The 19,854-nt window shown below is 31.2% G+C and overlaps 1 protein-coding gene across 1 annotated transcript; it reads right to left on the bottom strand.

The window, feature by feature from the left end:
• Window positions 1-915: 915 nt before the first annotated feature.
• LY79DRAFT_686491 (cytochrome P450) lies at window positions 916-2,546 on the bottom strand (the record flags this gene model as incomplete). Its single annotated transcript, XM_060564660.1, has 4 exons — window positions 916-1,355; window positions 1,422-1,886; window positions 2,290-2,392; window positions 2,451-2,546. The coding sequence occupies 4 exons, from the start codon at window positions 2,544-2,546 to the stop codon at window positions 940-942; spliced, it is 1,080 nt and encodes a 359-aa protein (XP_060406698.1). The 3' UTR covers window positions 916-939.
• Window positions 2,547-19,854: the final 17,308 nt, after the last annotated feature.

Genomic DNA, 19,854 nt, shown 5'->3' with positions numbered 1-19,854 from the left:
GTTATATTCTTATTATATTAGTAAGGTATATTAAAGAGTTAAAGTAAAGTAAGTAGTTTAGTTACTATTAATATTTATTAATAATATATCTAAATAATTACTTGTTTTTAGTAAGAATATAATAAAAAGTAGGACTAGGTTAGGACAAGTAGTAACCCTATTTTCCTAGTGGTAACCCTATTTTTTTACCCCCTCTGTAAGGAGGGGGTGTTTAGCTTTGACAAAGGCTGACTAACACCCTCAGGTAGATTTAATCTCTACACACTAGATAAGTCAGATGGTAACTTCCTGACTTAGGCAGTACCTAATTAAAACTAACTTTCTGGTGGTTTATCAGGGTTACAGGCAGAATAACGGCCCTGTTTTAGTATATTAACGGCCCTCTAAACCATATTTAGTAAGCTCAGCAGGCACTTGCCACAGTTGCTATAGCCCTAGCCACTTTTGTAGAATAACTAGAAATACTGTATTCTGTCATATAAACTCTAACTAACTCTAACCCTAACCTGAATCCTAACTAAAATCCTAACCAACCCTAACTACCCTAACTATAGAGACGATTTTATTTAGAATCACTAGAATGTTGTAGATAGGATAGTTAGGATAGTTAGGGTTAGTTAGGATTCTGGTTAAGATTAGGGTTAGTTGGAGTTTACGTAACAGAGTCCGGTTTTTCTAGTTATTCTGGGGGGCAATTAATATACCAAAAGGGGGCCGTCATTTTACCTGTAACCGTTTATTAGGGTGGCCAGCGGAGTATGCCTCATAAGTAAGCAAAAGAGAGTTTTCTATGTGTTCGTACCAACGACTCGTAAGGTTACATCAGGCTTTGAGGGGCTAATGCTACCTCAATAGCTCCTCCAGAGCTAGGTGTGGGCTGTGTCGATGGTTCGTATGGAAGCATATATGGATTCTGCCACTTTCCCCTATCGTGAAAGTTCAGGAAGTTCGCGAAACTTTCCGCACCAAGACCTTGGCCATGGGGTCGGCAGCCAGTGTGAGCCCAATCTCCAACGGCTGGGTCTTCTGGGACGACGGTGCAATCTTCCACTCGTAATGTAGCAGGAAATGACTCAGGGCCACCTTGGCCTCTTGTGCGACAAAGAACCGCCCTGCGCAGGCGTGCTTGCCATACCCCCATGCCAAGTGTTCGGGGCTCGAATTCGTGAGGCTCACGTCCTTGCTGCCCCCTGCCTCGCCTATTTGATAGAAACGATGCGGGTTCCAGACGGCCGGATTCTCGTAGTGACTGTCGCTCCACATCTGGTCCACTGAAACACCGATGATGGCATCTTTAGGGATAAGAGTTCCGTCCGAAAGCTGCACATCGTCTAACACGAGGCGATGCATAGAGGCTAGTCAATAGCGTCAGTGACCTGGATGCATCCAAGAGGAGAGGGGAGTTGTGGGTTAATACTTACTGCGGGCCATTGGCTTGAGCCGTTGGCTTTCTTTGACAGCGGCGTCAACGAGACGCATTCTGGCGAGTGAAGACTTTGACCAGCCATATTGACGTACCGACTCGGCTACCTCCCTTCGTAAAGCATCGGTGATGTCTGGATTCAAGGCTATGTCCAACACGGTTTTTGTGAGGAGATCGGTTGTGGTGTGAATCGCTGCTTGCATCAGGATGAGCTGTCCGACCACTGGGTCGTAATTGCTATCATCTTCTTTCTCGTCCTGTGCAAACCACTCAATGACATCGTTATACACGGGTTGAGAGCGACCTTCAGTCTCCGCGGTCGCCTTTTCTTGTCGTCGTTTGTCGATGATGCCGGCGACTATTTGTCGTGCATTGGCGACTTGCTTCCCAAGTGTGAGACACTGTGGCAAAACCCAATGAACAAAAGGTCGGAGGGATTCTGGCCACATGCGTAGAAGCATTGCTGCAATGTAGGCGTTTGTGGTGTATTAATCCATTGTTATCTTGAGCCAGGCCTTGTTGCGGGCGCCCTCATTCCCCAGGAAGACGTGCGACGACATGCGCGCGACGACCTGGAGCACATGCTCTCTGAGATTGATTTCATGCCAGTCTGGAAAAGTCTGGGTCAGCTCCATGAGTCGTGTGACTTATTGTCGTGATATAAGCCGTAATTGCGCAGTGGCAATTACGGATCCGCTTTTGTCATCACACTTATGAATCGTAACTATCACCTGTCGATTCGGGCAAAACGTCCTGGAGAGCGGCGAGACACTCGCTGGAGACAGAAGCGGTTACCTCATCTGCAAAAGTAGAGTCAGCACGGTAATCGTCTTCTGAATATTCGATGCGTTGACCACCTTGCTTACCTGGGCAGTTGGTCAGATGTCTCCTCACAACATCTCTGATGCGATGCGCGTCTGGCGTCCCCTCTCGAAAACCTTCAAAACCTGGAAATTTCGCGTGGAAGGTCTAAGAGGCAACGCGTCAGCTTATTTTCATGTGAATATAGGTAAAAGCGGTTTATTACCCGGTTGATGACTGCTGCAAAGTCCAGTCGAGGATCAGCCCGTAGCTCGCGTGCAAAGTTGCTCGGGAGCACAGTCAGCTCGCCAATGTCTGTCATCAGCCGAAAAGGTTTGCCGGTTTCGATCCCTTTGGTTAACCATTTGCGGGCATTGAGCGCAAAGGCAAGCTTGACCCTGGTGGACGTTGGTTCGATCTATTTAGGTGGGTTGATGAGAGGAATCGTTTGGTCGCGTTTTGTGCGGAGGAATGACTGAGTGATGAGAAAACCTAGCAGCGCGATCGCGAGTCCGAAAACGCGATGCTGGACCATCAGATCAAGAAACTGTTCGATGGCCAATAGCGAGTGGAATGAACGGCGAGAGATAAAGCATGAGACATATGAGAAGCAGGATGGCACCGTGTGTCTGGGAAAACCAACCGAACGTACGGAATTTGGACTGAGCTCGTAACGGCCGTACCGGGATCTTGCCTTACATAATTATAATTCACTCCTAACCTAAATTCATTAGATTTCTTATCACAGTTCCTGAAGTACGCGAGTCTTCATACTCCATATTGTGTTAACGTGTGATTAAGATTATAGTATCTACTCCTTACATGCAATCTACTCTAAACTGCTTAAGTAAAATTCCACCTCCGACAATTAGCACCAGCTCGCCGTGACACCCGTACCAGCAGATCCGATAAGGCTTATCCATATGTAGGATAGGGCCCGCTCTCATACAGCAGGCCGCAATCTAGAGGAGCTAGTCAAGAGAGGCATAAAAGTCATAGAATTTCCTCCGTATTTGCCAGATTTGAATCCTATAGAGTCTCCTGCTGGGGTTGGACCCAGGAGTGTATCTAGGTTAAATGTGGTCGTATTTCGCTGCCAGTTCGCCAGAACGTTGATAACTGAGGTCAATAGGTAAAGGATGTACTTCTGGAGGAGCATTGTGGGCAACTTCTGTAACATACGGGTATTCGATGCCAGGCAGTGATTTATGCGAATGGTGGACATACTCGGTTCTGACGTTTGGCTGACTGGGCATTGTAAGAGTAGGACGGGAATTGTGTTCTGAGTCTATATGTGATTGATGTGTATTGGTATTGTGTGCAGTATTTGGCATGATGCTGATACTGTGCTTTTCCGACAGTATTAATGTTTCATTGTGTACCTGTGCGACCTCAAGGACCAATCGTCTTAGAGCCTAATTAACAACTGTACTATGGGCGACCTACCCGGGAAAATAGGAAAAGACAGTTTTTGCTATAGGGTGGGCAGGTAGTTGGAGATGGCGGAACCAACAGACGAGGCAAGAAGGACGGCCATGAGGTCGAAGCAGCTACTACACGTTGGGGGCTGCGATTGCTATAGTCGGCTAACAGAATGAAGTGCTCTATTATTGTCGACTATGTGAACGATTAGGCCAAACTGCCACCCTGAGGATGGCGACGCGTTTCGGGGGAGGACTGTTGTAACCATCGGCAATACAGATGGGATACGGAGGAGAAAAAGAGGAGGAAAGTGAAGGCAAAAGCAAGGGTCACATATAAACAGGTGGGAGATGTCACATCGGTGTGCTGGCAAGAGAGGCGACAGGAGGGACCTATTTGACGAAGGTATGTATTCCATGCTCTTGTATTCTGTGCAGCTGCGGTATGCCGACTTCTTCTCGACGGGTTGATCGACTTATCCTTGACGATTCGCTCGATGAGTCGCTCGGCAGATTCTCGACAGGGTGCTCGACTTCATTTCGACGGGTTACCTGATGGTTTGCTTGATAAGTTCTTGAATCTGGTGGAGAGCGTCTATCTCGGAACTGTGATGCTTTATTTGGTTGGCGCACAAGTCGATCGGAGAAATGAGAGTGAGGCCTCGTCGGTGCCTGGAATCGTACTTGGACGATGGTTCGGGCCATCCACCCAGTAGTTAGTGAAGAAGACATTAGGCCAATAATCTGCTGCCTTGACTTGTGCCATTGTTTAACAAATGCGAATTGACAAGGGAACAACAACACCATTAAGAACATACAAGCAAAAACAGTATAAACGAACTGATAGAGGTGGAAGGAGCCGCCTTTAACGGGAAAATGAAGAGGCTCCCACGGGATTGAATGTAGCCGAGTCTGGCACGAAACCGAAAGCCGCCATGGTTCTGCAGACAATGGTAACGCTGTCTTGAGTTGACCGGGTCATTGGGGTCGGGGGTCCCGTGAACAAACGACATGAGCAGAGTCCAGCCTTGCGCCCAGAAGCTGTATGAGCGAGTGGCTGTTCCATGTCCCCCAAGTTTGCAGAAGAAAAAAGAAAAAGAAAAAAGGACGAAGCGGCGTCTTCTCGCCAAGTGACTGACGGCAAAGTGCCCTTGTTCCTTCCTCTTACTCTCATTCCTATGTCAACTCTCACTCTCACTCTCACTCTCACTCTCACTCTCACTCTCACTCCCACTCTCACTCTCACTCTCACTCTCACTCTCACTCTCACTCTCACTCTCACTCTCACTCTCACTCTCACTCTCACTCTCACTCTCACTCTCACCCTCACCCTCACCCGCCAGGACACTCGCAACAACAATAACAATAGCAATAGAGGCAGGCACGGAAACGCTACCTTGACTCAAGCAAAGCAACGCAACGCCCGCCGCTCCATCCCAGCCTCTCAAGCCCAAGATGTTCTTCCCCCAGCACACTCACCACCGCACCGCACAAACGAGACAATGCGGCGGAGTTGTGCAATCTGCCACAAGAAATCTTGGACGCTGTCGCTGTTTCCCCGTTCGTCCCCGTGTTCCCAGCCTTGTAGAAAATTCGAATCGGGATCCCGGTGTCAACAGCGACGGTAACATGACCGCCAGGGCCGCCACATAGGACGGCAGTGGTGTCGCCGCTTCAAAATCGTGTTTCGCAAAGCTCCTCCACGTTGCTGCCCACGCTAGCTAAGATTATGTCGTTAAATGAATCCTCAATCAAGCTAGAAGCAAGTCACGTCGGCTTAACATTGACGCAGGAACTCAGCTTGTCTGCCACTGCATATTGCTGCACATGGATATTTGCGACCAAGACGCATCTGTACAAGTCTGCGCAACTCCTGTCCATCTGGCACTGATTATTAGCCTCCACTTAACCGCTAAGATACTAATGCGCCATGGCGTTGCGTGGGATAGATGTTCTTTTTCTTTCTTTCTGTTATGCGTTACAGGCTTGCACATCATGGCAGCTACCGGCGCGACCGACCTGATTGAATGGGTCCGCAGGTAGCAGTGTCGCGTGCTGGCCAAGAACGCACCAATACACAATCATCCGGACGATGATGACTTCAAAACCTGCACTATGCATGGCCGGCGCCAATGGACAGCGGCGCGTAGACTAAAGAATGAGCAAAAGCGGCTAGGGGGGGGGCGGGTTGGAGGGGGACGCATTGGCAATCAGCCTCATAGATGTCTAACGGGAGTGATGTCTCCTGGCTGGACTGTCTTGCATCTTGGGAGGAGAGGATGGAATTGGTTGAGTTTACTCAGATGGAGCTGGCGGCGTTTTTGGCAGCGTGTGGAAACCAGTCGATAGATAGCTCCGGCGCTGCAAGCTGCTGTGGATGGCAAGAGGTAGGGATGGAGACGTGGGAGGAAAGTAGACAGGCCATGGACAATTATGTAACGTAGAACAGAGTTGCCAAAGGTAAAGACAGATGGAATGACAGTAATCAACTTGGTCATGCAATTAGAATGTATACTGCGGATGCATGTGTGCGCAAGTAAGAGGAAAAAGTGTAGATTATGCAGAGGGAAGGGGAGTAGAGGGGCTGTTATTGTCCTGGGTCTATATAGCGCACTCATATTCTAGCATGAGGAGGGGATAAGGAGTGTGTGTGAATAAAGCTGGTGTTGCTGTCTGTCTTGATGTGACTTCCTTCTCCCTTGACGACCTTGGCTGGCCCACTGCCCGTTTATGGCTAACACCCTGCCTCTGATTGGTTAGAATTTCACGTACACCATTTTTCATACGAACTTGAAAATATGGGGCGTTCAAGCCACGCCTCAAAGCCACACTGTCTTACTCTTGCTTACACCCCTCCCCTACTTCTTTCTACCTTTGACGTAACACGACGCAGCAAGACACAATGCGCCTATGGCAGCGTTTCTTCTTCTACCCGCCATCCCATTCAAACAATCAATTAATCAATCCACTTTCCTACCACATCAACGTAGCCTGGCTTTATTAATCTCTAAGTTGGCTAATAAGTTGGCCAAAAAACCCGCAAGAAATACAGGCTACACCTTGCTGGCCTCTTGCGCCTGCGCCAGCTGCCTTAGCCTCCTTAGCAGTAATCTCCTCCTTGCCTATGCATTCTTCTATTAGAGATGCTAACTCTATGCGTAAACTAGTATATTTATGATACGACAAGAGCTAATGCTAAAGACGCGGCTATGTCCCTCTTTCTATAGATAATACTAAGTAAAGCTAACAAAAAGAACTCCCTAAAAGTATTACTAATTCTTCTAAACCTTTACTGATTCTAAGCCTCTGCCTGGTCTAAGCACCAAGACGTTTATTAAGATAGCCCTTGCTAAGATTTCTACGCCTAACCGTTAGACTATTATCAACAAGACTATTATTAACTTCCTAATTATTAAATCTAGTACTAAGTTTATAAAAAGGTTAATATATAACACTATATAGTATACTAGGCGTTAAGTAAAGATAAAGTAGATGCTAGATGCTGCCTAGAACAGCTAATAGAGCTAGTTGCTACCTAAAACCTTCTGATGTTACTAAAGCTAAAATCACTCTACCTTTGCTATATATACGCTTAAGAAGCTCTAGAGGTTAACCTAGCTTTATTAAGACACTTGTATTCCCCTTAACTCCCTCTATTATCTTAGTAGATACCTATATTAGGCCTCTATTAAGACCCTACCTTATAACTTAGACTACCCCCTAAGTTAGACTATATAAAAAAATTATTATTTTAGCCTAATAGTTACTATTTATTAATTATATAGATTAACTTATATAAATACTAAACTATCTATATTTTAAAGAAGGATTTACTTTTACTTTTTTTTTTACTACTTTTACTTTTACTATTACTTTTTTTATCTTAGCTAGTGCCTTTACTACCTTAATTACTACCTTCTTAGCCTCTTCCTTAGCTTACTCCTTAGCTACCTTTTTCTTTACTATAATAATACTCTCTATAGTAGTAAAGTAAGTATTTAGATTAATAGTAACTTACTTTTTTTATACTTCTTTATATAGTCTAGCTAGGCCTTAAGTAATTATATTCTTTTATTATTTTTTACTAGTATAGTATTTATATTATTAAGCTACTTTTTTATCTTTATAAAAAGTAGTTGTTAGTAACACTAAGAGATAGGTTAATATAGTTAACTGTATATATTAGTAGTAATTAATAAATAATAAGGGGTAACTATAGTTCTCTATTATACATAAAGAAAAAAAGGATAATTATTATAGGTTAGTTAGTTAAATAACTAACTTATTACCTATAAATCCTTAGAAAATCTATAGCTAAATATCTAAGGATTTACTAGGAATAAGTTATTAAGGTTAACCTAATAACTCTAATATTTATCTACAATAGTTAATATTATAACACTAGTAACTTTCTATAGTGCTAAAAATCCTTTATTATTTATATCTAAAAGAATAGCTAAAAAACATAATAAAAACAAGAAGCTAAAAAGTATTTAATACTTTTTACTTATATAGTCTATTATATATAAGAAACCTATCTATTTATCTATATCTCTAACTACTTATTACTAACTAGCTTCTCTAATATATTATTTAGTAATAACTTTATAAATCTATTTACTAAGTTATTACTACTATAAATCTATTATACCTTAAAAATCTTATAGTGTTTATATAACTAGTAAAGGGCTATAATATTTATTATAAGTTACTTCTCCTTTATAGTACTAAGATTTATAAGGTACTTATAAAGTAAGTATAAGTTAGTATAAAGTATTATAGGTATTTATAGTAGCTTAAGGTAGTTAGTAATTATTATAAAAGTAATACTAATTATATAAGTAATATTAGCGCTAGTAATTATCCTATAAACCTTAGAGGTAAGTACACTATATATAACTCTTTTATACTTTATTAAACTAAAGTAGATAATATTACTAGTTAATTTAAAGCTTTTATTATTAGTAGTAAGTTACTTAATAATTTATTTATTAGTAAGAACTATAATAAAGCTAAGTTAAAAGGTAAGGTTATAGTTATTTATAAATAAGCTATTAGTAAATATAAAGAGCTTAGTAGTTATAAGGTTAATAAGTAAGAATTATAAGCTATAGTTAAGGTTATTAATTTACTATTTAATTTAGTAGTTTAGAGCTTTAATCTCCTTTACTATAAGTAATTAGTGTTAAGTAGTAACTAAATAGTTAAAGTAGGCTTTAGGTTAATAAATAAAAGTAATATATATACTATAGGTGTATTACTAGATATAATTTTACTAGGTAGTAGGTAATTTTTTATTAATAAGTTAAAGCTTTTTACCTTAGCCTTTTTAGTAAAAAGTAAGCTTACTATTAGTAGTAATAAATAATATACTACTATTAAAGGTAATAAAGTTATTAGCTATAAGTAACTACTTAGGTTTTACTATAAAAGTAGCCTTCTTAAGCTTCTTTTTTTATAGGTAGAGAATTTACTGTTTATAAGGCTAATTATATTATCTATTTATATACTAATTAATCTAAAGTTACTATTATTAGGTAATAATATTAATAGGCAAAGGTTAAAGGTTAATAAATCTATTTAAAGATTCTCTTTATAATAGTAGTTATAAGTTACCTACTAGTAGGTTCTTGCCTCTATAATACTATATAATAGCTTAGTTACTATTATTATTATATTTACTAGGTAAAAATAGTAAATTTATATAAGTAAGTATATAAGGATAATATAATTTAGTAGTATTACTAATTAGGTATATACTTAGGTAATATTATATAACTAAAGAAGAAATCTATATTAAAGTAGTAAAGGGGTAAAGGTAAAGATTAATTACTAGGCTATTTACTAAATAGTAAGTAACTATATAAGAATTATTTCTTTACTATTATTTATATAGCCTTAGATAATAAGCTATAATTTTTTATAAGGCTATTTATTTTTACCTTTTACTTTATAAACTATATATAATTTAAATATATAGGTGTTACTATAGGATTTCTTGTTATAGGTAATAATATAAAATATACTATAGTTAATAAGGGCTTTTACCTCTGCCTTATTAAATTCTTTAAAGGGTTTACTAGGTATATTAATAATCCCTTTCTTATATAGCTTAATAGTAAGTGTATAGTCTACCTCCTCTTTTATAGTTAAGAATACTATAGTTATAGTAAAGTATATCTTTATAAAGAACATAAGTATTAGGTTCTTTTATAGGCAGCTATAGTATTATTATAGTAATTTATTATTAATAATAATAGTATTATATACTTCTTCTTTAGTGTTAAGTATTTCTATAAGGTCTTTTTATACTTATATAGTGTATATAGGATTATTTTTTGCTTATATAAAGTAGCTAGTAGGTTTATTTAGTATAAAAAGGTCTAGTTAACCTTCCTTTATATAGTAGGGTTTTACTATAGTAATCCTAAAGTTATATAGGCTATAAGGTAAATTAATAGTATAAGTAGTACTATTATTAGTAATAAAGTAAAATAGGCCTTACTAGCTATATTTTTTATACTATATATAAATAAAGAATTAAAGGGGTAAAGTAATAGTATTAGTTAAATCTAGGCTATTATATATTATTAGTGCTTTATATAGCTATTACTTTATATAGATCTAGTGTACTATATTTATTACTTTCTTAATAGCTTTAGTGTACTATATAGTAGTTATAGTAAGTAGTAACTTATTAGTTATTTAGAGGTATATACTAAATATAAAGAAAGTTAAGATAAGGCTATCTAGGCTAGTAGTATTATTAATTATTTTAATAATAAGTTAAAAGGTAACTTTAGATTTAGTGCTAGTTTCTTTATAAATAATCTTATAGGTATAGTAAAAGGGTATATAATAGCGCTTAACTTTACTAATACTATAATAGGCTTTAATAGGTACTTCTTTTACTTTAATAAATAACCTATAGGTAGTATATTTAAACTTACTAAAGTAAAAATTTAGGCTAGCGTTAGTTATTATTTAATTAGGTAAACTAAGATATATATTAATCTAGTATATCTATAGTGCCTCCTATATATACTCTATAGTAATAGATTATAAAAATCTTACTATATTAAATACTATTACTATATTAACTATATAAAGTATTAGTTTATTACTATTAAATATATTATATTAATAAAGATCTTATAGTTAAACTTATTATTTTATATAGTATAAACTTAAAGTAACTAGGGGCTTTAGAGTATAATTAGTAGTAGTAGTAGTACTTATTAATAGCTTTAATTAACAAGAGGGAGGTATTTTCTTTAGTATATTTAAGTAACTTATAAAGTTACTAAATAGATAAGTAGCTAAATTACTAGTAGATTTAGTGTAATTTACTATTTATTAGGTGTTACTTAGTAATACTTTTCTCTAGTAGTTATAGAAGTATCTATAAGTAGCTAAATTAATAAATAATAAGTATAATATTATTACCCTAGATTAGCTAGTTAGTAAGGTTATTAAATTTTATACTATAATAGTCTATATTTCTTAAGTAAAAAGAAATAAAGTATTAGTAATTATAATATAAAAAATAAGGTTACTAAGTAGTATAAGTATATTAATTACCTCTAAGGATTTAAAGTAATTACTACTACTAAAGTAAATACTTACTTTATTTACTTAGGTAGTATTTATAGGTATCTTTTTACCTAAGTAGTACTAAAGGTAAAGTATTACTTATAGCTAGTAGTTAATTTCTTAGCTACACTAGTAGTAAGTATAATACTATAAAAAGTTACTACTAAATAGTGCTTATTAAGTATAAATATCTTATTAGTTTTTATAGTCTTACTAGGTAATAGCTTCTTTAGTAGGTTCTTATAAGTAAGTATATAAGTAGTTACTTAGTTATATAACTTAGAGAATATAGTTTAGCTATTAATTAATAGTTATATAAAAAAGGTAGTAAATATAAAGAATACTATATTTATATAGTTATTATTATTACTAAAAGGTTATTTTTTACTATTATTTACTTCTTAAAGATAACTTATATTATAACCTTTATAGTTAAGAAGAAAGTAGTTAAAGGTAGCTAATAAAGCTTATATAAAGTAGGTGCTTTTATACTAGTTAAATAAGGATTACTACTCTTTTTTAGTGTACTTAGTTAACTAATAACTAGGTTTACTATAAATAAAGCACTTCTTAGTTAATTTATTATTATACTAGTTTTTACTATAGTAGTTACTTTATAAAGAACCTTATATTTACTATAGATTAGTATAATTATTATAGCTACTATTATACTTATAGTTAACCTAAAATTACTTATCCTTTATAGTAGATTTATCTATAAAGTATTATATAGGTAGCTTATAGTAAAGTAAAGTATTTACTACTTTATTATATAGTTATATATAAAGGCTATAAAATATAACTAGTAAGTTAAGAAGAGCTACTATATACTTAGGTATATTATAGTAATAGGTAATAAGGCACTTATAATAATCCTTATCCTTAAGTAGGCTATTATAGGTAGTTACCTTAACTAGCTTAGTAACCTTTTTAATAAGTAACTTAAGGATCTTAAGCTTATTCTTACTATAGTTTTTATAGGTAATTAAGTTAAATAATATATAGTAAAGCTTTATAATATAGGCTAAGTGTACCTTATTACCTTTAAATTTTTTTTAAGCTTTACTATTATAGTATTAAAATTATTTACCTATTAGTAGAAGGTAAAGGTATAATACTTTTGTAGTTTACTTTAGAGTATTACTTAAATTACTACTCTATAGTAGTCTTATATTATACCTACCTAGATATAAAGGTTATAGAATAATAGTAATTTTAAGTTAATAGTCTTATACTAGCTATTAGTATATTTATAGCCTAGTTATTAAAGTATATCTTTATAAGGTTACTTATTTACTTTAGCGTTAGCCTTAATATTACTATTAATATTACTATAGTTAATAAGAGCTCCTGTAGTAGTATAGTAGTTATTATATATAGGCTATAGATTTTAGCTATTATATAGGGTTTTAGTGTTAATAAAGGTAGTAGTAAGGTAAAGGTTAAGTTATTATAAGAGGTCTAATAGGTAATTACTAGTAATAGGTGTATATTAGCTAGTTTTTTACTATATAGGATTATATTATAGCGTTAAATATTCTTAATAAAGTTAAGGTCTTTAAGGTGTAGTTTAAAGTTATATAATAATCTTTTAATAATAGTAATTATCTTATTAGTCTAGTAGGCGTCTTCCTTTTATTAGAGGGTATTAAATATATATTAAGTAATTAATAAGTATTTACTATAGTTAACTTATATACTATAATTAACAAGGAAGTTATATAGGCTTATTAAGACCTTTTAGTTAATTACCTTAAAGTTATTTATAGACTATTTACTAAAATCCTTATAAGTATAGTAAAGTAATTTATTACTAATATAGTTATAGTACTTATAACTACTAATATAAAATATAGTAATAGTATTAAGTATAAAAGCTTATTACTTACTTATAAGGTTAATTAATAACTTTTTAATATAGTCTTTTCTTTATTACTATAAGAGAATATACTATATAAGGTTAATAAGTATAGTAAATATATTATTAATTACTATTACTTACTACCTTATATTAAGTAGTATATTATACTTACTATAAACTTCTTTTTATTGCCTTATAGGTAAAGGTATAGTAACCTATAAGCCTTGCTTACTTATAAGCTTATTATATTTACTTATTTTAGCTTAGGTCTTCTGTTTATAGGTATAGTATTATTTACTATTACCCTCTGTTAGCCTAATAACCTCTTAAACATAGGTGTTTCTTCTAGTAAACTAGAAGGTGTATACATTTATTAGAGGGATTACTACTAGTAGTATAAATAGCTAGGAAAAAATATACTCTTATAGGTAAATAACTTAGAGAAAAAACAATAGGCTATTATATTAGCTACTTATTAATACTATTAGTTAGTAAAAGAAGTATATATATAAGAAAAAGAAGTTAGTAAGCTAAAGAGCTTATAATAAATAGGAGATAGTAAATAATTACTAGTTAGCTATAGGTATATAAAGTAAAGGGTTTTTTATAGTTAAAAGTGCTTCTCTAAAGGTAATAAAGCTTATATAATAGACATAAATTAATAAGGTTTCTACTAGTTAAGGGGACTAGTTATAGATTTATTAATTAACCTATTATAATAGGTAATTAGTATAAACTATTATAGTAAGGGTATTTATAGAGGCGTTTTTTAGTACTTACTTACTCTAGGCGTATAAATAATTAACTAGTAATAATTACCTTTTCTTGTAGTCTTTACTAATCTATAGTTTAGATACTAAAGTTAACCTATATAGTTAATAGTAAAGTTAACTACTAATTAGTATTAGTAACACTAAGGGATAAGTTAATATAGTTAACTATATATATTAGTAGTAATTAATAAATAATAGGGGGTAACTATAGTTCTCTATTATATATAAAGAAAAAAAGGATAATTATTATAAGTTAGTTAGTTAAATAACTAACTTATTGCCTATAAATCCTTAGAGAATCTATAGCTAAATATCTAAGGATTTACTAGTAATAAGTTATTAGGGTTAACCTAATAACTCTAATATTTATCTATAATAGTTAATATTATAACAGTAGTCTTTAAGTATTATAATCTTATTTATTATTGTTTTTTTTTTTAAAGATTCTATAGACTTTAATACCTTCTTAAGTCTTTTAACCTTTAAAAGGTCTTAATAGTAAACTATTAAAGTATACTAGGCTTATTAAAGAAGCTAGGATTTTATATTAAAGCCTTTAGGTTATTATTATTATTATTTAAGTTAATAAATTTACTTATAAAAGGCTAAGCTATATTTATAGGCTATAACCTTATTATTAACTAGCTTACTTAAATATTTCTCTTTATAAAGGCCTTTTTTAATACTTTAAAATAATAGTAAAAAAAGTTCTACTTCTTAATTTAAGTCCTACTTAGGTCTATAAATATCTTTAAGACTTATCTTTAATAAGCTTACTTTAAGAAAGAAAAAACTAAAATATTAAGAAGTTAAATAATATAGCTAGTATAAAGTAATAAGTAAAGTAAGTAAATATTTTACTAAAAGTATTCTTATATAAAGTTATTAAATATATAACTTTTATACTTATCTATAATAAGAAAAGTCTTAAAATTCAGTTTTTTTATCTTTAGTATTATAGCTAAAGTAAAGATAGTCTTAAGCTACTTAAGGCTTATCTTATTTAAAGTCTAGCTATTCTTTAATAATATAAACTACTATTAAGTAAAAGATTTAAGTTTAATAGAAAACTACTATTATTATACTAGAGCTTTCTTAAAAATAACTAAAGAAAGTAATTTTTTACTATTTATAAAGATATACTTAAAAATACTTATTAAAGTATAGGCTTTAAAGACTTAAATATATATAGATTATTTACTAGACTTCTTTAGTACTAAAGACTATTAAGTTTTTTCTTTAGTAATTCTAGTCTTATTTATATTTTATTATAAATATTATAAGATATCTTTAATAATAAAGAGTATAAGTAAGTAAAAAAGCTCCTTAATTCTCTCTTTAGTAATATACTTAATTTTCTTAGAGCTAACTTTTTTTACCTTTAAAGTCTTTATAGCTAGATTTCTTTATAAGAATCCTTTTAGCTACTTTTTACTTAATAGCTATAAATTATTACTAGCTCTAAGGACTATCTAGGCTATCCTTTTAACCTATAAAGAACTAAGTATAAAGCTAAAGGCCTTCTAAAATAAAGCCTAGTTAATAAGGCACTTTTTTTATATTTAACTAAGCTATTTATAGTTAACCTTAGTCTCTTTAATTAATATAGTACTTTAAAGGTAATAGTAAAGTATTATATATAGGATGCCTTAGTACTTAGCTACTTTATAATATCTACTACTAGTAAGGACTTTATTAATTACTTTTTTAAGTAGCTTAGAGATATAGTTTAGTATTTTAAAGTATTTAGTATTTTTAAAAGAATTAATTTAATTCTTTATTACTAGGATATTTTAGTTTATAAAAGGTAATTAATTACTAGAAGTATAAAAAAGGGGGCAAATAGTTAATATAAATATATAGTCTAACTTAGGGGGTAGTCTAAGTTATAAGGTAAGGTCTTACCCTCTATAGATATAGTAATCTATACTAGACTAATAGTATTATTCCTTAAGCTTTAGCTACCTTTAGTAGAAATTAAACCTTAGTTAAGAAGGGAGATACTGTATATATCTCTAAGGAGATAGATCTTAGTAAAGGGCTATTACCTAAGATACCTAAAGTCTTTAAATAATAATATTACCTTAATATAGTTTTACTTATCTTATACTACCTTTCTAACACTAGCTATAGGGAAGAAGTACCTAAGGCCTTATAATTTAATAAGTTACTTATTTATCTTTAGAATCTTACTTAATTTCTTATATCCCTAGATAGTAGTATAGGCATAGGCCTAAAAGATAAAAATACTAGTGTTAGATTATATCTTAAGGTTAAAGATAACACTAATAACTAGTTTAAATCCCTAAGTAGCCTAAGTAAAAGTAGCCTTAAAGCTATTAATAAAGATAATAGTAAAAATAATAAAGTAGACACTTAAAAGCTAACTTTATATCTTTTTAATAAAGGTAATAATATAGTTAATATTATTATTTTACTATAAGTTACTAAGTGTCTTAGAGATAAAGACTTAGTATTAGAATCTAATTTTACTAGTAATACCTTTATAGCTACCTATACTAAGGCCTACTAGTAACTTAAAAATTAAGCTATACTCTTAGATAATAGTATTACTTTCTTATAAAATTCTATATATAACTTACTTAAGGTTTTATCTAAAGCTATTAACATATATATATAGTAAGTAGATAATTATAGTAAGTAGACTATATCTCCTTATTCTTTTATTATTTTAATAAGTTAATTTAACTATATTATATAAAATTAATTAAAACTATATAGTACCTTATTCTTTATTATTATCCTAAACTACCTTATAGGTTTATATATTATATTTAGTCTTTCTATAATTACTATATTATTATATATATAGTTTACTACCCTCTATATAACCCTCCTTTTAGGATATTTCTTTACCTCTAGCTTTAATACCTTCTTTTTCTCTTTATAGTACCTCTACTTTAGTTATATTAAGTAACCCTCTAAGATATAGTTAGGTCTTTTTAGCCCTCTAGTATTTACTAAGTATTTTTATTTCTATATAAAGTTTATAGTTCTTTACCTTAATAATAGTAAATTAATATACTAACTTACTAATACTTTTTAACTATAAGTTAATTACTTTATATATTAGTATTAGTAAACTTTTTTAATACTTCTTAACCTTTTTTTTAATAAAGTAAAGCTTTATATACCTTTAATTACTATTATTAGTGTCTTTAGGTCCTATAAGCCTAAGCTAGTTAAATATAAGTTTACTAGTATTAGTGTCTTTAGCTTAAAATCTAGGTAAAAAATAATAACTTTAGGATTAAAAGGTATAAGACTAGCTTACTAGAAACCTACTTATATATTAATTTTACTTATTAAAGTAAAAAATACTACTTTAAAGATAAAAAAAAGTTATCTTTAGTAATATATATAATTTATATCTATATTATTTTCTTAATCTATTTACTATATAAGTGCTTTAAAGGGCTAAAATAGCTAATATTAAAAGGCTAAAGCTTATATAATAAGTAAAGAGGTATATATAAAATAATAATCTTTTCTTTTTTATAGTAGTTATTAAATTTAGTTAATTCATAGCTATTATAGCTATCTAGGATTAAAAGGTAATAAGTACCCTTTATATAAGACTTTATATATAAGTTAAAGTACTTTAACTAATTTAGGCTAATTATTATACTTTAGTGTAGGTATATTAATTATAAATTTAATGCCTCTCCTTTTTCTAAATAGGTAAAAGATTTATCTATAAATAGTAGTAATTTCTAGGTATAAATAGCTAAATAATTCTCTAAGAATTCCTAGAGAATTCCTAGAGAATTCCTAAAGAATTCCTAGAGAATTCCTAGAGAATTCCTAGAGAATTCCTAGAGAATTCCTAGAGAATTCCTAAAGAATTCCTAGAGAATTCCTAGAGAATTCCTAGAGAATTCCTAGGGCATTAGCTAGCTAATAGCTAGTTAATATCCTATATATTATAAGGTAAATCCTCTATAGAATAAGTATTCTATAGTATAATAATTACCTATATATAAATTACTTTTTATCCTAAAATATAGATAATTTATAAGTAAAATAAACTAAACTATAAGTAAAGAATTATTATAACTACTTTATTTTATTTATAATCCTCTAAATACTCTTTTCTTATTTACTATATATATAAAGTTATTTACCTTATTCTTATCCCTATAAGTAATCTTTTACTATTTATTAATTATTATTATATATTAGTTATAATTTAAGAGAATAACTATATTTTTACTTAATTTCTATACTCTTTAGAAGCTAAACTATATCTATAAAGTAAATATTAACTATATTAGCTAGGCTTATACTTAATTCCTTAAGCTAATTATTATTATACTTAATGTATATATATAGTAAGTAGCACATTATAGTAAGTAGCACATGTCTACCTTATTTCTACTAGCTTTATCCTTATATTAACCTTTCTCTATATATAATAATAGAATCCTCTTCTTAAGAAAGCTAAATCATCCTTGTAATTACAGCTATCTAAAAAGACTAAAATCTATCTATATAAAAGGCAGCCTTTATCTACAACATGCCTAAAACTACACTTTATTATTAACACATTAGAAAAGTTATATAAGCTAAGATATATTTAAAATTAATAAAGATAACTATATCTAAAGAGAAGGTGATTTTTAAAAGGGTTATTAACCTAATTAATCAAGGATTTCCTTTATAACAAGAAGACGTATAAGATATAGCTAATTAACTCCTTAACGTATATAACAGGACATATATTAGACCCTAATAGGCAGAGAACTTTATATAACAACAACCTTAATTAAAAATATAATTTTAATATTAGATTAACTATTAGAGGGCCTTAGCTAAGGATCCTATAATTATATAAGGCTAGTTTATACTTATATAAAATATAATTATAAAGTACAGGATATAGGATTATAATATCTATAATTTTAATAAGACTAGGTTCCTAATAAGAATACTATTGTATATAAAGGTTATTATAACTTTTAACTAACGTAAAAGGCCTTATATAAAGCAGCCTAGTAATTATAAATAGGTTTCTATTATTTAAGGTATATATATAGATAGCTAGGTAATACCTCTATATATTATTATAAAAGGTAAATATTACCTTCTATTATAGTACTTTAATAGTAAATTTCTAGCTATATAGTATATTTACTTAAGTAAAAATAGATAAACTATAAACAAGATTAGCCTAGATTAGCTAAAGCACTTTAATTAGTGTATAAAGTCTTATATAAAGGGTACTTATTACCTTCTAATCCTAGATAGCTATAATAGCTATAAATTAACTAAATTTAATAACTACTATAAGGAAGAAGGTATTATTACTTTATATATACCTCTCTATTTATTATATAAGCTTTAGCCTCTTAATATTAGCTATTTTAGCCCTTTAAAGCACTTATATAGCAAGGAAATTAAGAAAATAATATAAATATAAATTATATATATTACTAAGGATAACTTCTTTCTTACCTTTAAAGTAGTATTCTTTACTTTAATAGGAGAAATAAATATATAAGTAGGTTTTTAACAGGCTAGTCTTATACCTTTTAATCCTAAAGTTATTATTTCTTGCCTAGATTTTAAGCTAAAGATACTAACACTAGTTAACTTATGTCTAACTAGCTTAGGCTTATAGGACCTAAAGACACTAACAATAGTAATTAAAGGTATATAAAGCTGTACCTTATTAAAAAAAAGATTAAGGACTATTAAGGAAGTTTACTAACACTAATATACAAGGTAATTAACTTATAGTTAAAAGGTATTAGTAAGTTAGTATATTAACTTACTATTATTAAGGCAGAGAACTATTAACTTTATACAGGGATAAAGGTACTTAGTAAGCGCTAGAGGGCTAAAAAGACCTAACTATGTCTTAGAGGATTACTTAATATAGCTAAAGTAGAGGCACTACAAAGAGAAAAGGACATTATTAAAGCTAGAGGTAAGGAAATATCCTAAAAGGGGGGTTATACA

The sequence above is a fragment of the Colletotrichum navitas genome (assembly GCF_030913465.1).
Source record: "Colletotrichum navitas strain CBS 125086 chromosome Unknown LY79scaffold_285, whole genome shotgun sequence".
NCBI classification, from domain to species: Eukaryota; Fungi; Ascomycota; class Sordariomycetes; order Glomerellales; family Glomerellaceae; genus Colletotrichum; species Colletotrichum navitas.
Note: the sequence above shows the minus strand (reverse complement) of the source record. Positions and strands in the feature narration are given on the sequence as shown.